This window comes from Lolium perenne, chromosome 6 (assembly GCF_019359855.2).
Source record: "Lolium perenne isolate Kyuss_39 chromosome 6, Kyuss_2.0, whole genome shotgun sequence".
NCBI classification, from domain to species: Eukaryota; Viridiplantae; Streptophyta; class Magnoliopsida; order Poales; family Poaceae; genus Lolium; species Lolium perenne.
In genome coordinates this window covers 231,291,313-231,309,529 of record NC_067249.2, presented here as the reverse complement: position 1 = coordinate 231,309,529, position 18,217 = coordinate 231,291,313, and the positions used below count along the sequence as shown (strand labels likewise).

The 18,217-nt window shown below is 48.9% G+C and overlaps 1 protein-coding gene and 1 long non-coding RNA gene across 2 annotated transcripts; both read right to left on the bottom strand.

The window, feature by feature from the left end:
- Positions 1–11,190: 11,190 nt before the first annotated feature.
- On the bottom strand, positions 11,191–12,006 carry LOC139832157 (uncharacterized). The gene is made up of 2 exons (XR_011746828.1): positions 11,886–12,006; positions 11,191–11,469 (listed from the first exon to the last, which is right to left on the bottom strand). It is a non-coding gene; the product is annotated as an uncharacterized lncRNA (long non-coding RNA).
- Positions 12,007–12,159: 153 nt separating this feature from the next.
- Positions 12,160–13,711, bottom strand: LOC127309992 (uncharacterized). Its single transcript, XM_071822444.1, has 6 exons — positions 13,677–13,711; positions 13,376–13,583; positions 13,088–13,282; positions 12,834–13,007; positions 12,372–12,740; positions 12,160–12,291 (listed from the first exon to the last, which is right to left on the bottom strand). The coding sequence occupies exons 1-6, from the start codon at positions 13,709–13,711 to the stop codon at positions 12,160–12,162; spliced, it is 1,113 nt and encodes a 370-aa protein (XP_071678545.1).
- Between the last annotated feature and the right edge of the window lie 4,506 nt (positions 13,712–18,217).

Sequence of the window (18,217 nt, the reverse complement as noted above, 5' to 3'; positions counted from 1 at the left end):
GGTGCATCTACAGCGGGATGCGGAGTTTTCTCAACCAGGCATAGTATATTAGATACATAAGTTTTAGCGTCCCCCTTTTCATTAGTCTTGGGCTTGCTACTCTCATCAAACAAATTTTCAGGAACAAGCCAAGCATAATTATTTTGTAGTGCATCATTCATTGCTAGGAGCTTACATGGTATTGGTGCTTTGATCTCCCCACCATCATTAATATTATTAGTGTACTTTATTCTATCCATATCCATCTTTTCAAGGAGACTAACAAAATTGGTATAAGAACCAAGCATATCATATTTAGCAAAGACCTTTCTAGCTTCTCTTGCTATACCACCAAATTCTCTAAGAAGGGTTTCTAAAACAAAATCTTTCTTTTCCCCTTCTTCCATATCACCAAGTGTGAGAAACATGTGTTGGATTATAGGATTGAGATTAACAAATTTAGTTTCCAACATGCGAACTAAAGCAGCAGCGGCAATTTCATAAGTAGGAGCTAGTTCTTCCAAGTGTCTATCTTCAAAATCTTCAACGGTACTAACATGATTGAAACATTCTTCTATATTATTTCTCCCAACTATAGACCCACGTCCTACCGGTATGTCTTTCGTGGTAAAATTAAACATGATGAATCAAGTAAAGTAAATGCAAGTAACTAATTTTTTTTGGGTTTTTGATATAGAGTGCAAACAAGACAGTAAATAAAGTAAAGCTAGCAACTAATTTTTTTTTTTGTATTTTGATATAATGCAGCAAACAAAGTAGTAAATAAAATAAAGCAAGACAAAAACAAAGTAAAGAGATTGGGACGTGGAGACTCCCCTTGCAGCGTGTCTTGATCTCCCCGGCAACGGCGCCAGAAATTTGCTTGATGCGTGTAGTTGACACGTCCGTTGGGAACCCCAAGAGGAAGGTGTGATGCGCACAGCGGCAAGTTTCCCTCAGTAAGAAACCAAGGTTTAATCGAACCAGTAGGAGTCAAGAAGCACGTTGAAGGTTGATGGCGGCGGGATGTAGTGCGGCGCAACACCAGAGATTCCGGCGCCAACGTGGAACCTGCACAACACAACCAAAGTACTTTGCCCCAACGAAACAGTGAGGTTGTCAATCTCACTGGCTTGCTGTAACAAAGGATTAACCGTATTGTGTGGAAGATGATTGTTTGCAGAAAACAGTAGAACAGTATTGCAGTAGATTGTATGCGATGTAAAGAATAGGACCGGAGTCCACAGTTCACTAGAGGTGTCTCTCCCATAAGATAAACAGCATGTTGGGTGAACAAATTACAGTTGGGCAATTGACAAATAAAGAGGGCATGACCATGCACATACATATTATGATGAGTATAGTGAGATTTAATTGGGCATTACGACAAAGTACATAGACCGCTATCCAGCATGCATCTATGCCTAAAAAGTCCACCTTCAGGTTATCATCCGAACCCCCTCCAGTATTAAGTTGCTAACAACAGACAATTGCATTAAGTATTGCGCGTAATGTAATCAGTAACTACATCCTCGAACATAGCACCAATGTTTTATCCCTAGTGGCAACAGCACATCCATAATCTTAGAGATTTCTGTCACTTTCCCAGATTCACGGAGACATGAACCCACTATCGAGCATAAATACTCCCTCTTGGAGTTACAAGCATCTACTTGGCCAGAGCATCTACTAGTAACGGAGACCATGCAAGATCATAAACAACACATAGATATAAATTGATAATCAACATAACAAGTATTATCTATTCATCGGATCCCAACAAACACAACATATAGAATTACAGATAGATGATCTTGATCATGTTTGGAAGCTCACAAGACCCGACAATTAAGCACAATGGGGAGAAGACAACCATCTAGCTACTGCTATGGACCCATAGTCCAGGGGTAGACTACTCACTCATCACTCCGGAGGCGACCATGGCGGCGTAGAGTCCTCCGGGAGATGATTCCCCTCTCCGGCAGGGTGCCGGAGGCGATCTCCTGAATCCCCCGAGATGGGATTGGCGGCGGCGGCGTCTCTGGAAGGTTTTCCGTATCGTGGCTCTGCAGATCGGGGGTTTCGCGACGGAGGCTTTAAGTAGGCGGAAGGGCAGGTCAGGGGGCCACACGAGGGCCCCACACCACAAGTCGGCGCGGCCAAGGGCCAGGCCGCGCCGCCCTAGGGTTTGGCCGCCTCGTGGCCCCACTTCGTCTCCTCTTCGGTCTTCTGGAAGCTTCGTGGCAAAATAGGATCCTGGGCGTTGATTTCGTCCAATTCTGAGAATATTTCGTTACTAGGATTTCTGAAACCAAAAACAGCAGAACAAAGAATCGGCACTTCGGCATCTTGTTAATAGGTTAGTTCCAGAAAATGCACGAATATGACATAAAGTGTGCATAAAACATGTAGATATCATCAATAATGTGGCATGGAACACAAGAAATTATCGATACGTCGGAGACGTATCAACCGCCATGATTCAGACATCCAGGAAATTATCTACGACGTCGGCTTCGTTCGCGATGATCGGGCTGGGACAGGCGCGCATGATGACTGGCCACCAACGCAAGATGCGGAGGACATCGACACTGCACGGCTGTTCGCCACCCAGCAGACGCAGCCAACACCCGTGTCCGTCGACGACTTCGACGACACGCCAACACAGCCTATCCCCACGGACATTGCGGCGAAGAAGAAGGGCAAGAGCTTGAGGACACAAGGCTTCGTCGACGACGAGGATAAGTGTTTGTGTGAAGCGTGGCTGGCAACGACCCATGATTGTATCAATGGCGCCCAGCAAAAGGGCAAGGTCTATTGGGTCAAGGTTTTGCAGCAGTACAACGAGACGAGGATGCACCCGCCCTACCATATCACAGGCCCTCGGACGGAAGAGTCCCTCCGGAAAAGATGGAACTACATCAAACAAGAGACAAGCAAGTTTTGCTCGGTGGTCGAACATGCTATTAACAACCCTGTAAGCGGCACTGGCGTCATGACAGTGGTAAACACGATACAACCATCATCATTCTACACAATTTGCATCATTGTATGTACATCATTGGCGGCTATGATTGCAGGTATCCCGTATCCCGCGCCTTGGAGAAGTTCAGGGCGACGCATAAGAAGGGCTACCATATGGTCCATTGCTGGGACCTGCTCAAGAACAACAACAAGTGGATGACACGCTTTGCGACCTACAACGAAGCTGTGAGGAATTGGACAGCGATCAACCTCGACGGTGAAGACGACGATCAAGGCCGTCCAGCCCTTCCACCTCGTCCACGAGGCCATAAGGCTACCAAGGCCGATCTTGTCCGGGAGGCGCAGGCCATTGCGTTCACGCGGAGCATGGAGAAGATAATGGTCGACAACTGTGCCTTCATGGCTGCTAGGGACGAGAAGAGGCGTCTGAAAAAAGAGGCCGCACCTGCCATCTACCAGAACCTCGCCAAGGAGGTCCTCGATGTCCAAAGGCTGGACATCGAGGTCAAAAAGGCAGACGCCGAGGCCAAATTGCGTGCAGAAGACACAAGGATCATGCTGGCCGACTTGAGCGGCGTCGACGACGACACCAGGGCATGGTTCATGAAGAGGCGCGCCGAAATCCGCGCGCGAGACGCCTGATCGCCGGCGCCATGCGCCCAGCACCTTGGCCTCCTTTTGGGTTTTTTTAATTGCTGTTCAGGCCTTGTTGTGCCCCTTTTGCTCCACTTTGCATCGTATGAGCTGCAAAGTGTGATGAACTTGTTTCAGCCCTCAATTTGCGGCTGTATTTTCGTGCAAAGTCGACGCTATTTCATCTTTTTTGAATTCTGTCTGCGCCGAAAATACGTCTCCCCGCTGGAGCCAACCCCAGACGCAAACGGACGCACGACCATTTTCGCGTCCGCCAGGCGACGTAAACGGACGCCCGCGGACAATTTGGGCGTCCGAAATGTGTCGTGCCGCTGGAGATGCCCTTACCCATCTAGCAAGCTTAACGACCTGTAGGAAAACACCACAAGAGATGGGCACAAATTTTGGAGCTACTGTATAATATTACGAAGGATCAAAACGATCTCTCCAATTCGCTCTCAAAGACATTCCACACCCTGGGGATAGAGCCAGAACGGAGGGTGGTGTGCGCAGTCCACGATGCATCCTGTGAGGATTCAAAGCCCTGGACCGGAGTCTGCCACCTTTCCGTCCCGGCTCAGCGTGTCTGAGCCGCGAAATTGAGAGATGGGATGCCAGCAGAGAGCAGTACACGCAATAGAATCCCAACTGGCCGGAGCTGACGAGAAACATAAAGCTAGGCCGGCCCGGCCGGCCGGGGACGTACTACTAGCTAGCTAGCAGCGCAGTTAATACTCGGCATCCGGTCAGACTGGGGCATTCCTCCATAAATTGGCACCAGTGCCCCCGTCGTCCTCCTCCCCATCCCCACCCCCTTCCTTGTTGCCCTCTTCAAGAAAACACTCCGACCCTCCTTCTACCCCCTCTTCTTCTTCGCATGCCTTGCAAGCCTATGCCCTTATTCTATATAGGTAGCCTCTCTTCCTCCATGTCATAGTGTTTCTAGGGCTAGGCACCGGCCACGGTGGTTTGTGGGGTATGTTGGCTGGCTCGATGCACGCATCCTCGCCGGTCCGGTCGCGGGCAGGTGGAGGCGTGCGTCGGACCAGGCTTCATCCCTCGCAAACCGAAGCATCCATGGTTTCCGAATATGTTGCTGTCTTGCTAGGTTAGATTGTGGAATCATGCGGCGAGAGCTGCTGTCATGCCTGGATTAGGTTAAGGGGTATGTTGTCTGGCTCGGTGCCCCCGCTCGATCTCCTCGGCTCTCCCCTCGCCGGGAGACGTCCGTTGATCGGGGACGTCGGACCAGGCTTCATTCCCTTTAACCTTGCGGCATTTACTTAGACTAGACCACCCGGCGGCGGCGCCCCCGCGCGCTCACGCATGCTTGTCGGATTAGCTAGGTTTAGCTTGGGGATTGTTACCTTGATCGATAGAGTCCCCTGGTCGGCCGAGAGCTCAGAGATCGATTTCTTCTGCCATGTCTTCCCTCATGCGGAGATGAAGAAACGTGCGGCAGTCAGGGGTTCTTGGCATCGTCTGCGAGCGAGCACCAAGGCCTGCCCGGGGTTGCAGTATCAAGGCCATTGAGCTAATTAACCACGGGCTAAGAAAGCGTACACGCTCTTGCCTTCAAGCCCGCATCAACACAGGGTTAATTAGTTGAAATAGTGTTCATAGTTCTGTCCGCAGGTTTACTTGCATTCTTCGCCTTTTACCTTCAGAGATGACTCGTATGCACTATACATTTTAATTTGGACCCAGGTTTATATACAAGGACAATATAGCACGTCCGAACTATATATGCACTGTAATGATTCACATCCTCCAAGTACGTTGTTAGAATTGCTTTCTTTGAAGGTGTATATCTATGGAATTGCAGTACTCTACCTAAATTAGGTTTCGTGAGTTTCGGCGGCGATGTATCGAGGAGAAGCAGAAGATCTCGAGAGGAGCGGCTTCTCACGACGTTGGCATTAGGCATGATTAGGCAATCATATGGAGCGGCTAGATAGGCGTGGAATGATGCGGCCATAATTGCTGCCCGCCCGGGCAAGGTGGGCATTGCAGCCTAGCTCGGCATCACGTTGTGACAAATTTCTGCGTCTTTCTCCGTGTCTTTTCCAACAGCAGTGCCCTGCTGCTCATCCAGGACAGGTCCTTGTTGGAGTGTGACAGCAGAGAAAAGACGAGAGGCCCTCCCAGACCTCCTTAAATGCGATAAAACTAGCTCGCACTGTGTTCTTCAGTTCATGCGCGCAGGCGCGCCATAGCCTCCCCTCTCCCTCGCGCGTAGCCTTAATTTGTGTGTTGATTCACGCGCGCGTGTCGCCCGCTCCTACCTCAACTTTTCCGTTACATGGTACCTTGCGCAACGGACCGTGTGCTGCGGTGCACCCTCAGCTTTCTCCGGTCGTGCGGGAGCTTTTGTCTGTACAACTGTAGCTGTGTGTGCGCACTAGCCAGTACCACACTAGTACACACTAGTACTCCCTCCAATCAATTGAATAACGCACTCTCGTTTTTTGTGTTTTTTCTTTCACCAAGAATCAGCCCAATGTATAAAAATTGTTGGTATACAATTAGCATCTTTAGAAAGTGATTTTCAATCACAATCCAACGAGACTGATTACGTATGCTATAATTAAGATCTTTTGCTCAATTTTTCCGGTCAAAATTCATCTTAGAAATGGGTGTGCACTATCGAAACGGAAGGCACGGTTTTTTATTCAGATTTTAGGTAACAATAGAGAGAGGAAGCGGCCCGGGGAAGAAATTGCAGCTTCCACCACTTTCTTGTCCATGTGTTGCACAAAACACTATTTGCACGGCTATTTGGTTTCCACGAACTGGTAGTTTAATTTGTTTCAGTTTCCACCACTTGATCGTCTAATCAACTAATTAGCCCCGTCGAAAGCAAAGTTGACAGCTAGCCCTGCATGCCAATGTTTCAACTAATGTCAAAATATATAGAACCTTTAGAGATCATAAAAATGACTATTCATAAAAAGATTACGAGTTTTTTTGTGGATACACTAGGATGTGATGGACAAATTTTATATAAAGCATCAATGGTTACTCAATTTTTTAGTCCATATAGTTTTACATATTTAATATTGGTGATAGACTGAATGAATCATAGTGATTTTTTGGCGATTCCTTATAAGGTATAAAAAAACCTGCATGTGAACATTAATTCTAGAACTGAAATATTTAACAAAATATACAGCTAATGAACTCATTCCTATTTGATTTCTTCTTTAAATAAAACTTATGACTGGACAATTCATGTTTAAAAATACCCTATAAAGTATATGCAAAAATCATAACAAAAATCATAATTTTTGTACATACAAATATTTTCCAACAATATGTTCAGTTCAGTGTGTCACGGGTTTTTCTTAGGTCTTGTTGTCAACAAGGCCTAATAGTTGATTAGATGATGAAGTGGTGAAAACTGCAATTGATTAAACCAACATCGGTGGAAACTAGATAGATTCTATCCATATAGTGGTTTATGCAATGCAAGGAGACACTGGTGGAAAAAGGGCCTTTGGTCGCGGTTCGCAACTGCCATTAGTCGCGGTAGCGCAACCGCGACCAAAGTATCGCGACTAAAGGCCCCCCCCCCCCTTTAGTCGCAGTTCCTTACGAACCGCGACTAAAGGCCCGTCCACGTGGGCGCCAGGCGGCCGTCCGGGCGGAGGACCTTTAGTCGCGGTTCTTCTGGCCAACCGCGACTAAAGGCCGCCGCAGGTTTAGGGTTTTCGGCCCCCCCTAAACCTGCCCCCCCCCCCCCTAAACATATTTTGTGTTTAATTTGTATATTGTTTTATTTCTTTTGTGCTTTATTGTAATTTTGAAGGAGTTTCACATATTCTACGGTACTACATATATACATGCATATGAATGTACAATTTCAAACAAATTTGAAATTATAACCAAAAAGAATTCAAGAGGAATATACAATATATATTCAATATCATCGGATGACCATATACAAGTTTGAACAAGTTTCCATACATAATTTAATGCATGTATAGAAATACAGGACCGAGAATGGAAATCTCATCGACTAGGTGAACCAGGAGGTGCGTCATAATATTGAAGAAGGATGGCGGGAACACCAACTCGAAACTGACAAGACATTGGATCACATCGTTCTGTAACCGTGGTAGAACTTCTGGATTGATTACCTTCTGAGAGATTGCATTGAGGAATGCACATAGCTTCACAATGGCTACTCGAACATTTTCCGGCAGGAGCCCCCTCAAAGCAATCGGAAGCAATTGCGTCATAATCACGTGGCAGTCGTGAGACTTCAGGTTTTGGAACTTTTTCTCCGCCATGTTTATTATTCCCTTTATATTGGACGAGAATCCTGACGGGACCTTCATACTGCTCAGGCATTCAAAAAAGATGACCTTCTCTTCTTTGGTCAGAGCGTAGCTGGCACGACCTTGAAACCGTTCCGGATGCCGGTCATCAGGGTCTTTCAAACTTTGCTGGTCCTGCCGTGCTTCCTTTGTATCATTTGACTTCCCATACACGCCCAAGAAGCTTAGGATGTTCACGCAAATATTCTTCGTAACGTGCATCACGTCGATTGCAGAGCGGACTTCTAGGACTTTCCAATATTCTAGCTCCCAGAATATAGATTTCTTCTTCCACATGGCTACGTGCCCGTCAGCTCCCTTCGGAACTGATTGTCCGCCAGGACCCTTTCCAAAGATGACTTTCAAATCCTTGACCATATCAAATACCTCAGCACCAGTGTGTTCCGCAGGCTTCGGCCGGTGATCTGCCTTGCCGTTGTAATGCTTGCCTTTCTTTCTTCATCGGATGACCTTTCGGAAGAAATCGACGATGCCCAAGGTACACGTTCTTCTTACAATTTGGCAAATGTACACTTTCGGTCTCATGTAAGCGGTGCGTGCATGCATTGTATCCCTTATTTGACAGTCCCGAAAGGTTACTAAGAGCAGGCCAATCGTTGATGGTTACGAAAAGCAACGCTCGTAGGTCAAATTCCTCTTCTTTGTGCTCATCCCACACACGGACACCAGGTCTGCCCCACAGCTGTAAAAGTTCATCAACTAATGGCCTTAGGTACACATCGATGTCGTTGCCGGGTTGCTTCGGACCTTGGATGACGAAGGGCATCATAATGCACTTACGCTTCATGCACAACGATGGAGGAAGGTTGTAGATGCTTAGAGTCACGGGCCAGGTACTATGGCTGGAGATCTGCTCGCCAAAAGGATTCATTCCATCCATACTTTGACCAAATCTTATTTTCCTTGCGTCACCTGCAAAATCTTTGAACTCTCTGTCGATATTTCTCCATTGCTTTCCATCTGCGGGTGTCTCAACTCCCCGTCCGACTTACGGTCCTCTTTGTGCCATCGCAACAACTTGGCATGCTCTTTGTTCCCGAACAGACGTTTCAACCGTGGTATTATAGGAGCATACCACATCACCTTGGCGGGAACCCTCTTCTTGGGTTTCGGCCCTCAACATCGTCACCAGGGTCATCGCCTACGATCTTATAACGCAATGCGGTGCATACCGGGCATTCATTCAAATTCTCGTATTCACCGCGGTAGAGGATGCAATCGTTGATGCATGCATGTATCTTCGTAACCTCTAAATCTAGAGGGCGTACAACCTTCTTTGCTTCGTACGTACCGGCGGGCAACTCGTTATTCTTTAGAAACATATTCTTCAACATTTTCAGCAAGTTTTCAAATGCCGAGTCAGCTACACCTGCCCGTGCCTTCCATTTCAGCAAATCCAGTGTGCAGCCCAGCTTTTCGTGACCATCATCGCATCCGGGGTACAGCGCCTTCCGTGATCCTCTAACATGCGATCCAAATTCTCCCTCTCTTTTTCAGTTTCGCAGCGTCTCCGTGCATCAGCAATGGTCCGACCAAGATCATCAACGGGATCATCACGTGCCTCTTCTTCACCTTCCCCTTCACCTTCCCCTTCACCTTCAAAGCATCCTCCATGAAAGTATCACCGAAATGAGCAAGATAGCTTTCATCGATGAAATCATCCCCTTCTTCATCTTCTTCCATTATAACCCCTCTTTCTCCATGCTTGGTCCAACAATTATAGCTTGGCATGAAACCGTGCCAAAGCAGGTGCATGTGAACATCTCTTGAGGAAGAGTAACCATTCTGATTCTTACATTTAACACATGGACAGATAACAAAACCCCCCTGCTTGTTCGCATTAGCCACTACGAGGAAATCTTTCAAACCCGTACTGAACTCGCCGGAGAGTCGGTTACCGTACATCCATTGTCGATTCATCTGCATTATTATAATATAAAATATATAATTAACCATCATGCATTTGTTAAACTAACTAGCTACAAACAATATAAATTAAACAATGAACTACACACACATGCACATTTTATCAACGACACATCAAAGGTTCAAGTTGCTAACCGCGATCGAGGAGGAAAAAATAAATGAGAAAGCTCAAGTGTGGCTCCAACACTTCATATCATGTTTGTTTCATGCTCTTGGGGCATTTCATCAAACACCTTATGTGCATACGAGGAACCAAAAGCAAACCTAACACCCACTTGTGAAGTTTGTGAAGAGAATGGCACCAAATGGCTAAGTGTTGGCTGCTGGATGGGTATATATAGGGGGGGGGCTTTTTTCCCCGTTTGCCTGGCCAACCCCGAGTAAAGGCCGTCGCGGCCCTTTAGTCGCGGTTGGCCTGGCCAACCGCGACTAAAGCCCCCCACGTGCACCGGCTGGCCACCGAGCGCCCTGGGCCCAGGCCTTTGGTCGCGGTTCGCCTCCCGAACCGCGACTAAAGGTACCATTAGTCGCGGTTCCTACAGCTTCGCGATTTATGGGGCTCACCGGAAGCCTGTTTTTCTACCAGTGAGAACGAACTGGTGGAAATTGCAATTTCATCCGGTGATGGAAGAAGATGTTCAGAAGAAAGGTACTACTCCTGCGTAGCATTAACTAATGGTTTAGCACGGGGCGGGCCACATGTGGCAGTGATGGAGCACATCATGGGGCCCTGTATGTCAGACCCCTGCATGGTGCAGTGTAGTGCACACTACTGAATACGGATGCTGCACCACGTACGTACGTACATTTGACTCTTCACACTACGGCAAAACAGGGCTTTGCCGTGCAGCCCAAACGCACGGCAAAGGGACAAACCGGCTCGGCAAAGCCTTTGCCGTGCGGCCGTGCACGGCAAAGACTGCTCGGCAAAGATCCGCCCGGCAAAGGGGTCTTTGCCGTGTGTCGCGCGAAAGTCGCACGGCAAAGGCTTTGCCGAGCGACGCAGCGTTGCCGTGAGCTGTGGCCTCGTTGCCGTGCGGATTCCTTTGCCGTGCGTTTGGCCTCTTTGCCGTGCGAGTTTCTTTGCCGTGCGCTTCCTCTCCAACTCGCACGGCAAAGATTTGGCTTTGCCGTGTGCTTCTCTTCCACCATGCACGGCAAAGGTAGGTACAGCAACGTCAGGTGGGCAGCGTGGGCAGCCTTTGCCGTGTGCATGTGCACGGCAAAGGCACTCTTTGCCGTGTGCTGTGGCCTTTGCCGTGTGCATGTGCACGGCAAAGATTGTGCAAATTTTGCCAGAATTTTCCTGCTTCCCCATTAATCCCTGCATATGCAATTCACAAATACAAATAACAGTCCAGATACACATATAGCACAATATATAGAGTATTGCATCATCAACAACATAGTTCATATCCAACAAAGTCCATACAATAGTTCCAAGTCGCATAATTAGTTCATACAAGCAACATCAACATCAAAGTCTCCAACATAGAATGTTCCAAGTCGCACAACAAGTTCATACACAAGCAACATCAACCTTGGCCTCTTCCTTGTCCTTCTCCACTTCCTTGTCCATCTCCACTTCCTTGTCCTTCTCCACCTCCTACAAGTTAATAGATATCTATGCATAAGTGGCATGGAATGGCTAAAATTGACATGTAAGAACTAGGATTGACATGGAAGAAGTAGAATTGATATGGAATGGCTAAAATTGACATGGAAGAAGTAGAATTGACATGGAATGGCTAAAATTGACATGGAAGAACTCGAATTGACATGGAATGGCTAAAATTGACATGGAAGAACTAGAATTGACATGGAATGGCTAAAATTGAACATAATCGCTAGAATTTGGATGAAATGGCTAAAATTCAACATAATGGCTAAGGATGACATGGAATGGCTAAAATTAACATGGAATAGGTAAAATTGAACATACTGGCTAAAATTGACATGGTTGAATGGCTAAAATTCACAAGTGACATGGTATGGAAGAATTAGAAGTGTAGGAGAACTCACCTAGAAACTGCTGCAGGCTCCGGATGATGCCCGTATTGTTGACGGTCAAGCCAGGTGTCAGCGGGCTCTGACTTGGCGCTTGCTGGAGGAGCGCCATCACAGCCGGATCAGGCGCGGGGATCTGCAATATCCAAAGTTCGGTTAGACAACAAACAAGATTGAGACGGAGATATTAAGTTAACCACTTACAAAATGTGGGAACATAGGAGGACACGACGTGCTAGGACCACTACTCCCCGGTGGTGAAGTCAGCACGGTCTGGTTCATGAACATCTCATTGGAACATCTGCTGCTGTTGTTGCATCTGCTGCAACATCTGCTGCTGCATCTGCATGTTCTCCCTAAGCTGCTGCTGCATCTGCATCTGCTCCTCTTGGTGCCTCCGTTCCCTTTCTTCCATCTCCGCCTACGTTGTGTTGCCGCGATGTCAGTAACATTGCAATGGAAAACATGTAATGAAGCGTAGAGGATCGACGAAGAACTTACCCGTAACTTCTCGATAGCTAGGTCCGAAGCCCGTGGGCGGGTCTCTACCCGAGGCTGCTCGCTCGTACGCCCACGACGGATCTGGCGTAGAGATGGAATGGTACTTGGGTCGACTAACCCGTCAGCAATCCATAGGCGGCCACCCTTCTTGCCTTGTCCCGCAAGCACCGCAACCTCAACGTCAAACTCTTCGGTGGTTGGGTCGGCGTCTTCGCCGTGCTTGTCCTTGAACTTCGAGCGGTACGCGCCACACTGGCCCTCCGCTAGGTCATTGACCCACAAGGACCCCGTTTCAGGATGCGGCTCCTTCCTGGTCTTCGACTTTTGGAAAAAGCCAAACAAGTTTGGTGCCACGCCTGTCTTCACTTCCTGCAAAAGAGTACATGCAATTAAGTGAAGAGGGAGACACTTGCGGGGCTAGCAATAACATAAAACGAAAGAATGAAGAAACCACTTGCTCACCTCATCCTGCAAGGTAAGGGCCAAGTTCTTGCTGCCCAGGACATGTGATCCACCTCCCATCTCTGAACGCTTCTGCTTGCCCTCCTCGTGCTTCCGGGCGTACTCGCGGGATGTCCACCATATGACCATCGCAAGAAAGCACGCCCTGTCTTCCCCGACGTACTGAGGAGGGTGCTACATACACAAGATAGACCCATTATTAGAACATAAACTACATGAAAATGCGGAAATAAATAACACATCGATGCTAATACCTGCAGGTACTGCCATGGTGCCATGAGCGTATCCCGACAATCAGCCTTACTCATCCAAACTTTGCGCTCGGCGTGCCAGTCGCGGACGCACTGGACACGTGCCTCGTAGTGCATGCCAGTCACCCTCACCCTGCACAACTCGTGTAAGATAACGTCGCACGCAATTTCCTTGCCCTCAGCCCTCTTGAAGTATTTCTGCAACCATGCACATAGGTAAAATAAGATGAATTAGAGCAACTATTGGTAGCCAAGAAGTGTTTGAATGCTAAGAAGCCAAAAGTCACGTACCCAGAAGTGGCGGACAACCCGCTCTTGCATGTTTCCGTACTTGCCGCTAGGATCTTCCGCGTAGCTGTAGTGCTTCCAAGTCCAAGCCACGTCGCGGCCACCAGTAGGGAGATTGACAATCCCAGGGAAATGCTTCCTAATTATGCCTCCAAGGATGTTCGGGTACTCACGTGTCGGCTTCCTCCTCGGGTCGCCATACTTGAACATGCTGCACAACGAAATGCCAAAATCAGTATGCATGTGATAAAAATATGTATAATGATAAAAATTTCAATAATGGAATGCCAAAATCAGCATGTACCTCTTTCCAGCGGGCACGAGAACAACATCGCTCATGTAAGTGGATCAACTCCCGCTCATGTACGGCTTCACTTCCACCATGGTGTTCAAGACATATGAGTGGATCAACTCCCGCTCATGTAAATTCGTTGTGTACGGCTTCGAGCCACTTGACTTGCCGCCAAGCCCTATGAAGATGCTAAGCTTGGGTACATCTTCATTGTTGGCGGCATTGTAACGGAGGACCGGGTTGTGCTTTGTGGGAATGTTGGGATCATAGTGCTTAGTGGTGAAGTTTGCCACCTCCACGTTCAGGACTGCCTCGGCTATGGATGCTTCGATCTTGCATTTATTGCCAGTCATCTGACGAAGCTTTTGTGTTTCTCTCTCGGGACCAAACTGCCAACTGCCCCAATTCGGCCCCCCCCCTTTAAGCATTCCTTCGCGAGGTGGAGGATCATATGTTGCATCGGATTAAAGAACGCTGGAGGAAAGATCTTCTCTAGATCGCAAAGCAACATGGGTGCCTGTTCATCCAGCTTCTCAATCACTTTAGTGTCTAACTCCCTAGCACAAATCTGGCGGAAGAAATAACTCAACCTCGCTAGCACTCGCCAAGTCTTCTCAGGGACATAGCCTCGAATCATCACCGGCATTATCCGCTCAATCCATACGTGGTAGTCATGACTCTTCAGTCCTTGTACTCGCAACGTTTCAATGTTAAGACCCCTCATCCAGTTGGCTGCGAACCCATCAGGGAAAAACAAGGAGTCCTTCATCCATTGGAAGACCTCCCTTTTTTGGGCCTTTGTGAGGCAGAACGGAGCGTGTGGCTTAGTCCAAGTTTTTTTGGCACCATGAGGTGGCTTCATGTTCAACTACGCCTATCGCACAACTTTTCTTGGTCAATTCGAGCCTTTATGTTATCCTTCGTCTTCTCGGTCCACTATGGTGCTCCAAATGGCTTCACCGATATTCTTCTCGGTGTGCATTACATCAATGTTATGCGGGAGCTCGAGAAACTCAAAGTAAGGAAGCTTCCAGTAAGCACGGCTTGTGGGTCCATTGGTGTGTCTCCCCATATCCCAAGAAACCATTCCCATCGTGGTTAGGGCTGAGAGCGTCTAACTCGGCCTTGGTTTCCTGTCCGGTCTTCGGAATTGGCTTCGGTGCATGGACAACACGGCCTTTTTTGAAGCTCTTTACATCACTCCTGTATTCATGATTCTGCTCAAGGAACTGCCGAGCTTCATCAAAGCAGGAATACTTGCCACCCTTGTTTAGCCAGAAGAAAGTCACGGCTTGCCTGCACTCCGGACAAGGCCACTTCCCATGTGTACACCACCCGCAGAACAAAGCACGTGCTGGCAAGTCATGCAGAGACGTGTGGTACCAGGACATACATATCGAAGTGTTCCTTCTTTGCGCGTCATAAGTTCGGATCCCGCGATCTTCCCAGCCAAGAAGCAAGTCATCAATCAGTGGTTCCAGATACACGTTCATGTTCTTACCCGGGTATTTCGGTCCAGGGATTATCATCGACACAAACATGTACTCTGATCTCGTGCAGACGCCAGGGGGTAGGTTCAGGGGAATAACAAACACTGGCCAACAACTGTATACCGCAGCCGACATACCATATGGATTGAACCCATCGGTTGATATCGCAATTGCTACGCTCCTCGGGTCACCGGCTTTCAGGGGATATTTCTTGACAAAGTTCTTCCATGCAGTACCATCCGACGGATGTATCATCTTGCCACTGTCTGGTCTGATCCCTTCTACAGCCCACCTCATCTGTGGCGGTATCCTCGGTCATGAAGAGCCGCTGGATCCTCGGTAGGACTGGAAGATAGCGGAGGATATTCTTGGCAACCGTGGTCTGCCTCTTCTGACCATCACCATTGGTGTCAACCTCAAAGTACCTAGAGCTATTGCAATGGATGCAATAGTTTGTGTTAGCATGCTCCTCTCTGAATAGCATGCATCCCTTTGGACAAGCGTGTATCTCGCTGAGATGACATCTTGAGGTCACCGAGCAATTTTTCGAATAGTAGAAGTTTTGCGGCAAGAGGTGCCCTTTCGGCAGAATGCTGCCAACGAGGACCAGAAGTTCATCGAACCCATCTCTGCACAGATTCCTGTGGCACTTAAAGGCCAAAAGGCGAGCGATGGCATCTAGTTGGGTGACATCTGTATTTACGTGTAGGGGTTTCTGCGAAGCAAACAAAGCCTCGTAATACTTCTTTGTGTTTTCCTCCGGCTCCTCACTTGTCTCCGCATCCCTAGATGTCTCCGCCTCTACATGAGGGCTTTCAGGCACATTACCATTAGCCAAGTTCTCTAGGCACCTATCAAACCCAGTATCATATTCTCTCGTAGGCTGAATCTGCCGCACCTCCTTCCTAGCACGTTTCTTCGCCTTTTCTCCATGAAAAGTCCAAATCTTGTAGGACGGTTTGAACCCAGACTTGATCAGGTGAAGACTCATAGTTTCCTTGTCCTGTGTTTTTTGGTTAGCGCACTTACTACAAGGGCAAAAAACTGTCCTGGGTCTGCTAGGGATGTCAAACGCGCTGTCCACGAACTGCTTGGTCTTTTCTCCCCATTCCTCAGTATATTTCCACGGACCGATTCTGCCATCGTACATCCAGTCACGGTTATCCATCCTCTAACCAGCACCAAAACAGACGAACTTAGAATTTATATCAAACATGATCCGCATTTTAATTTTTCCTTTTTACGCATGCATCAACCTGAATCTCTACTAGGTGGGCTCCTAGCAGCCGCCGGATCCGTAGATTGAGTACGTTCTCCCTGCTCTACCTGATCCGAGTCGGGATTTCAAGCACCTCCCCGCTGCTCTCCCGATACACGTCTCGCCAAAAAGCCGAGAGGGGTGTGCATCCGGAGAACAACGGGGAGGCGCTGCGAAATCTGACTCGGATCGGGGTAGAGCAGGGAGAACGTACCCAACTACGCATCCGCCGACTGTCCCGATAAATGCCGTAAGAGTTACGCTTCATAATATGCGAGACCACTAATGCATATTTATCCGCGTAACCCTTACGGTCGGGAAGAGACGCCTAGGTAACGCGACATACTTGGTGATCTAGACCAAAAAAAAACCTAGGTACGAGAGAGGTGAACGGATTCTCACCCTCGAAGCGTGATCGACAGCCGGCGAAGAAGATCCGGGACGCCCCCTCAAAGACCCCCGCGACGCCGCCCCCCGTGACCACCTCGAAGAAGATCCGGGACGCCCCCTCAGAGACCCTCGCGACGCCGCCCCCCGTGTCCTCCTCGAAGCATCGCCTGCATAGCGACAAAATGAATTACTAATTATTGCAAACGAACACAATTTATTTGACATGTACGATTCCATCTAAAAAAAAGGCTCTCTATGGTGTCGAGGATTTCCGCAAGCGGGCGATTTCCGCGACGGCTCTCTATCTAGCTTCTATTCTCTCTACACTTGCGCAGTAGTAAGAAAATGTATAGGGAAGCATACACATGTGTTATCTAGCTTTGATGATGTACTAATCAAAGAGTGCTCCAAATAAAGCAGGTTTTGGCACTGGAACTATGTGCCAGTGAAGTGTTGTAATCCTCTGTCAAGTGTCAAGTAACAAGCAACACAAGAAATGAAGGAGGGAACTCACGTTTGGGGGGCAGGGCTGTGGCGGCGGTGGCCGGCTGGGGGGGCAGGGCGCGGAGGGAGGTCGGGGCGCAGGCTGTGGCGGAGGGAGGCGGCGCGAGGAGAGCACGGCGAGGCGGCGGAGGGAAGCGGAGGGAGGTCGCCGGCGGAGGGAGGCGGCGCGAGGTGGCGACGCGTCGGGCAGGGGGAGGGCACGGCGGATGTGGAGGTGGAGGGAAGCGGAGGGAGGCGGCGCGAGGTGGCGGCGCGCCGCAGCGGCGCGAGGTGGCGGCGGACGTGGAGGTGGAGGGAGGCGGGGGCGAGGTGGCGGCGCGTCGGGGGGTGGCGGCACGGCGGCGGCGTCGGGAAGCGAAGCTGGGGCGCGCGTGTGTGTGGCGAATGGGTAAGCAGCTGGCCGGCCCGATCCAGATCTAAATTACAGGGCTTTGCCGAGCGAAGCCCTTTGCCGAGCGCCTCAAGGGCTTTGCCGAGCAAGGGCCCTTTGCCGAGCGCCGGCAGTTCTTTGCCGTGCAAAGTCGGCCTTTGCCGTGCGCCCATGCACGGCAAAGTTTTTTTTTTTTTTTGTCATTTTGGCATTTAATTAGTTTTATTTAGTAATTTTTCAGTTTTACAGTCCATCTGAGATCAGAAGTACCCATGTTGTATCCCCAAAAGGCGCAGCCACGGTGGGGCACGTCCATGACCACGTTCGCGGCATGGACTCCCGTTCGGCCACGTAGGCGCCGCGGCGACCTAAACCGGCTACTTTATTGCGCCATTAACCCGTCGGATTAACCAAAACCAAACCTATCAAAAAGTATGTTGGTGGAACCTCGCGCTGTGAAATCTAGGGGGGTAGACCATCCGGGTCCATAGACGGCCGTTTTCGGGGGGGGGGGGGACGACCGCCAGAGCACCGGAATGCC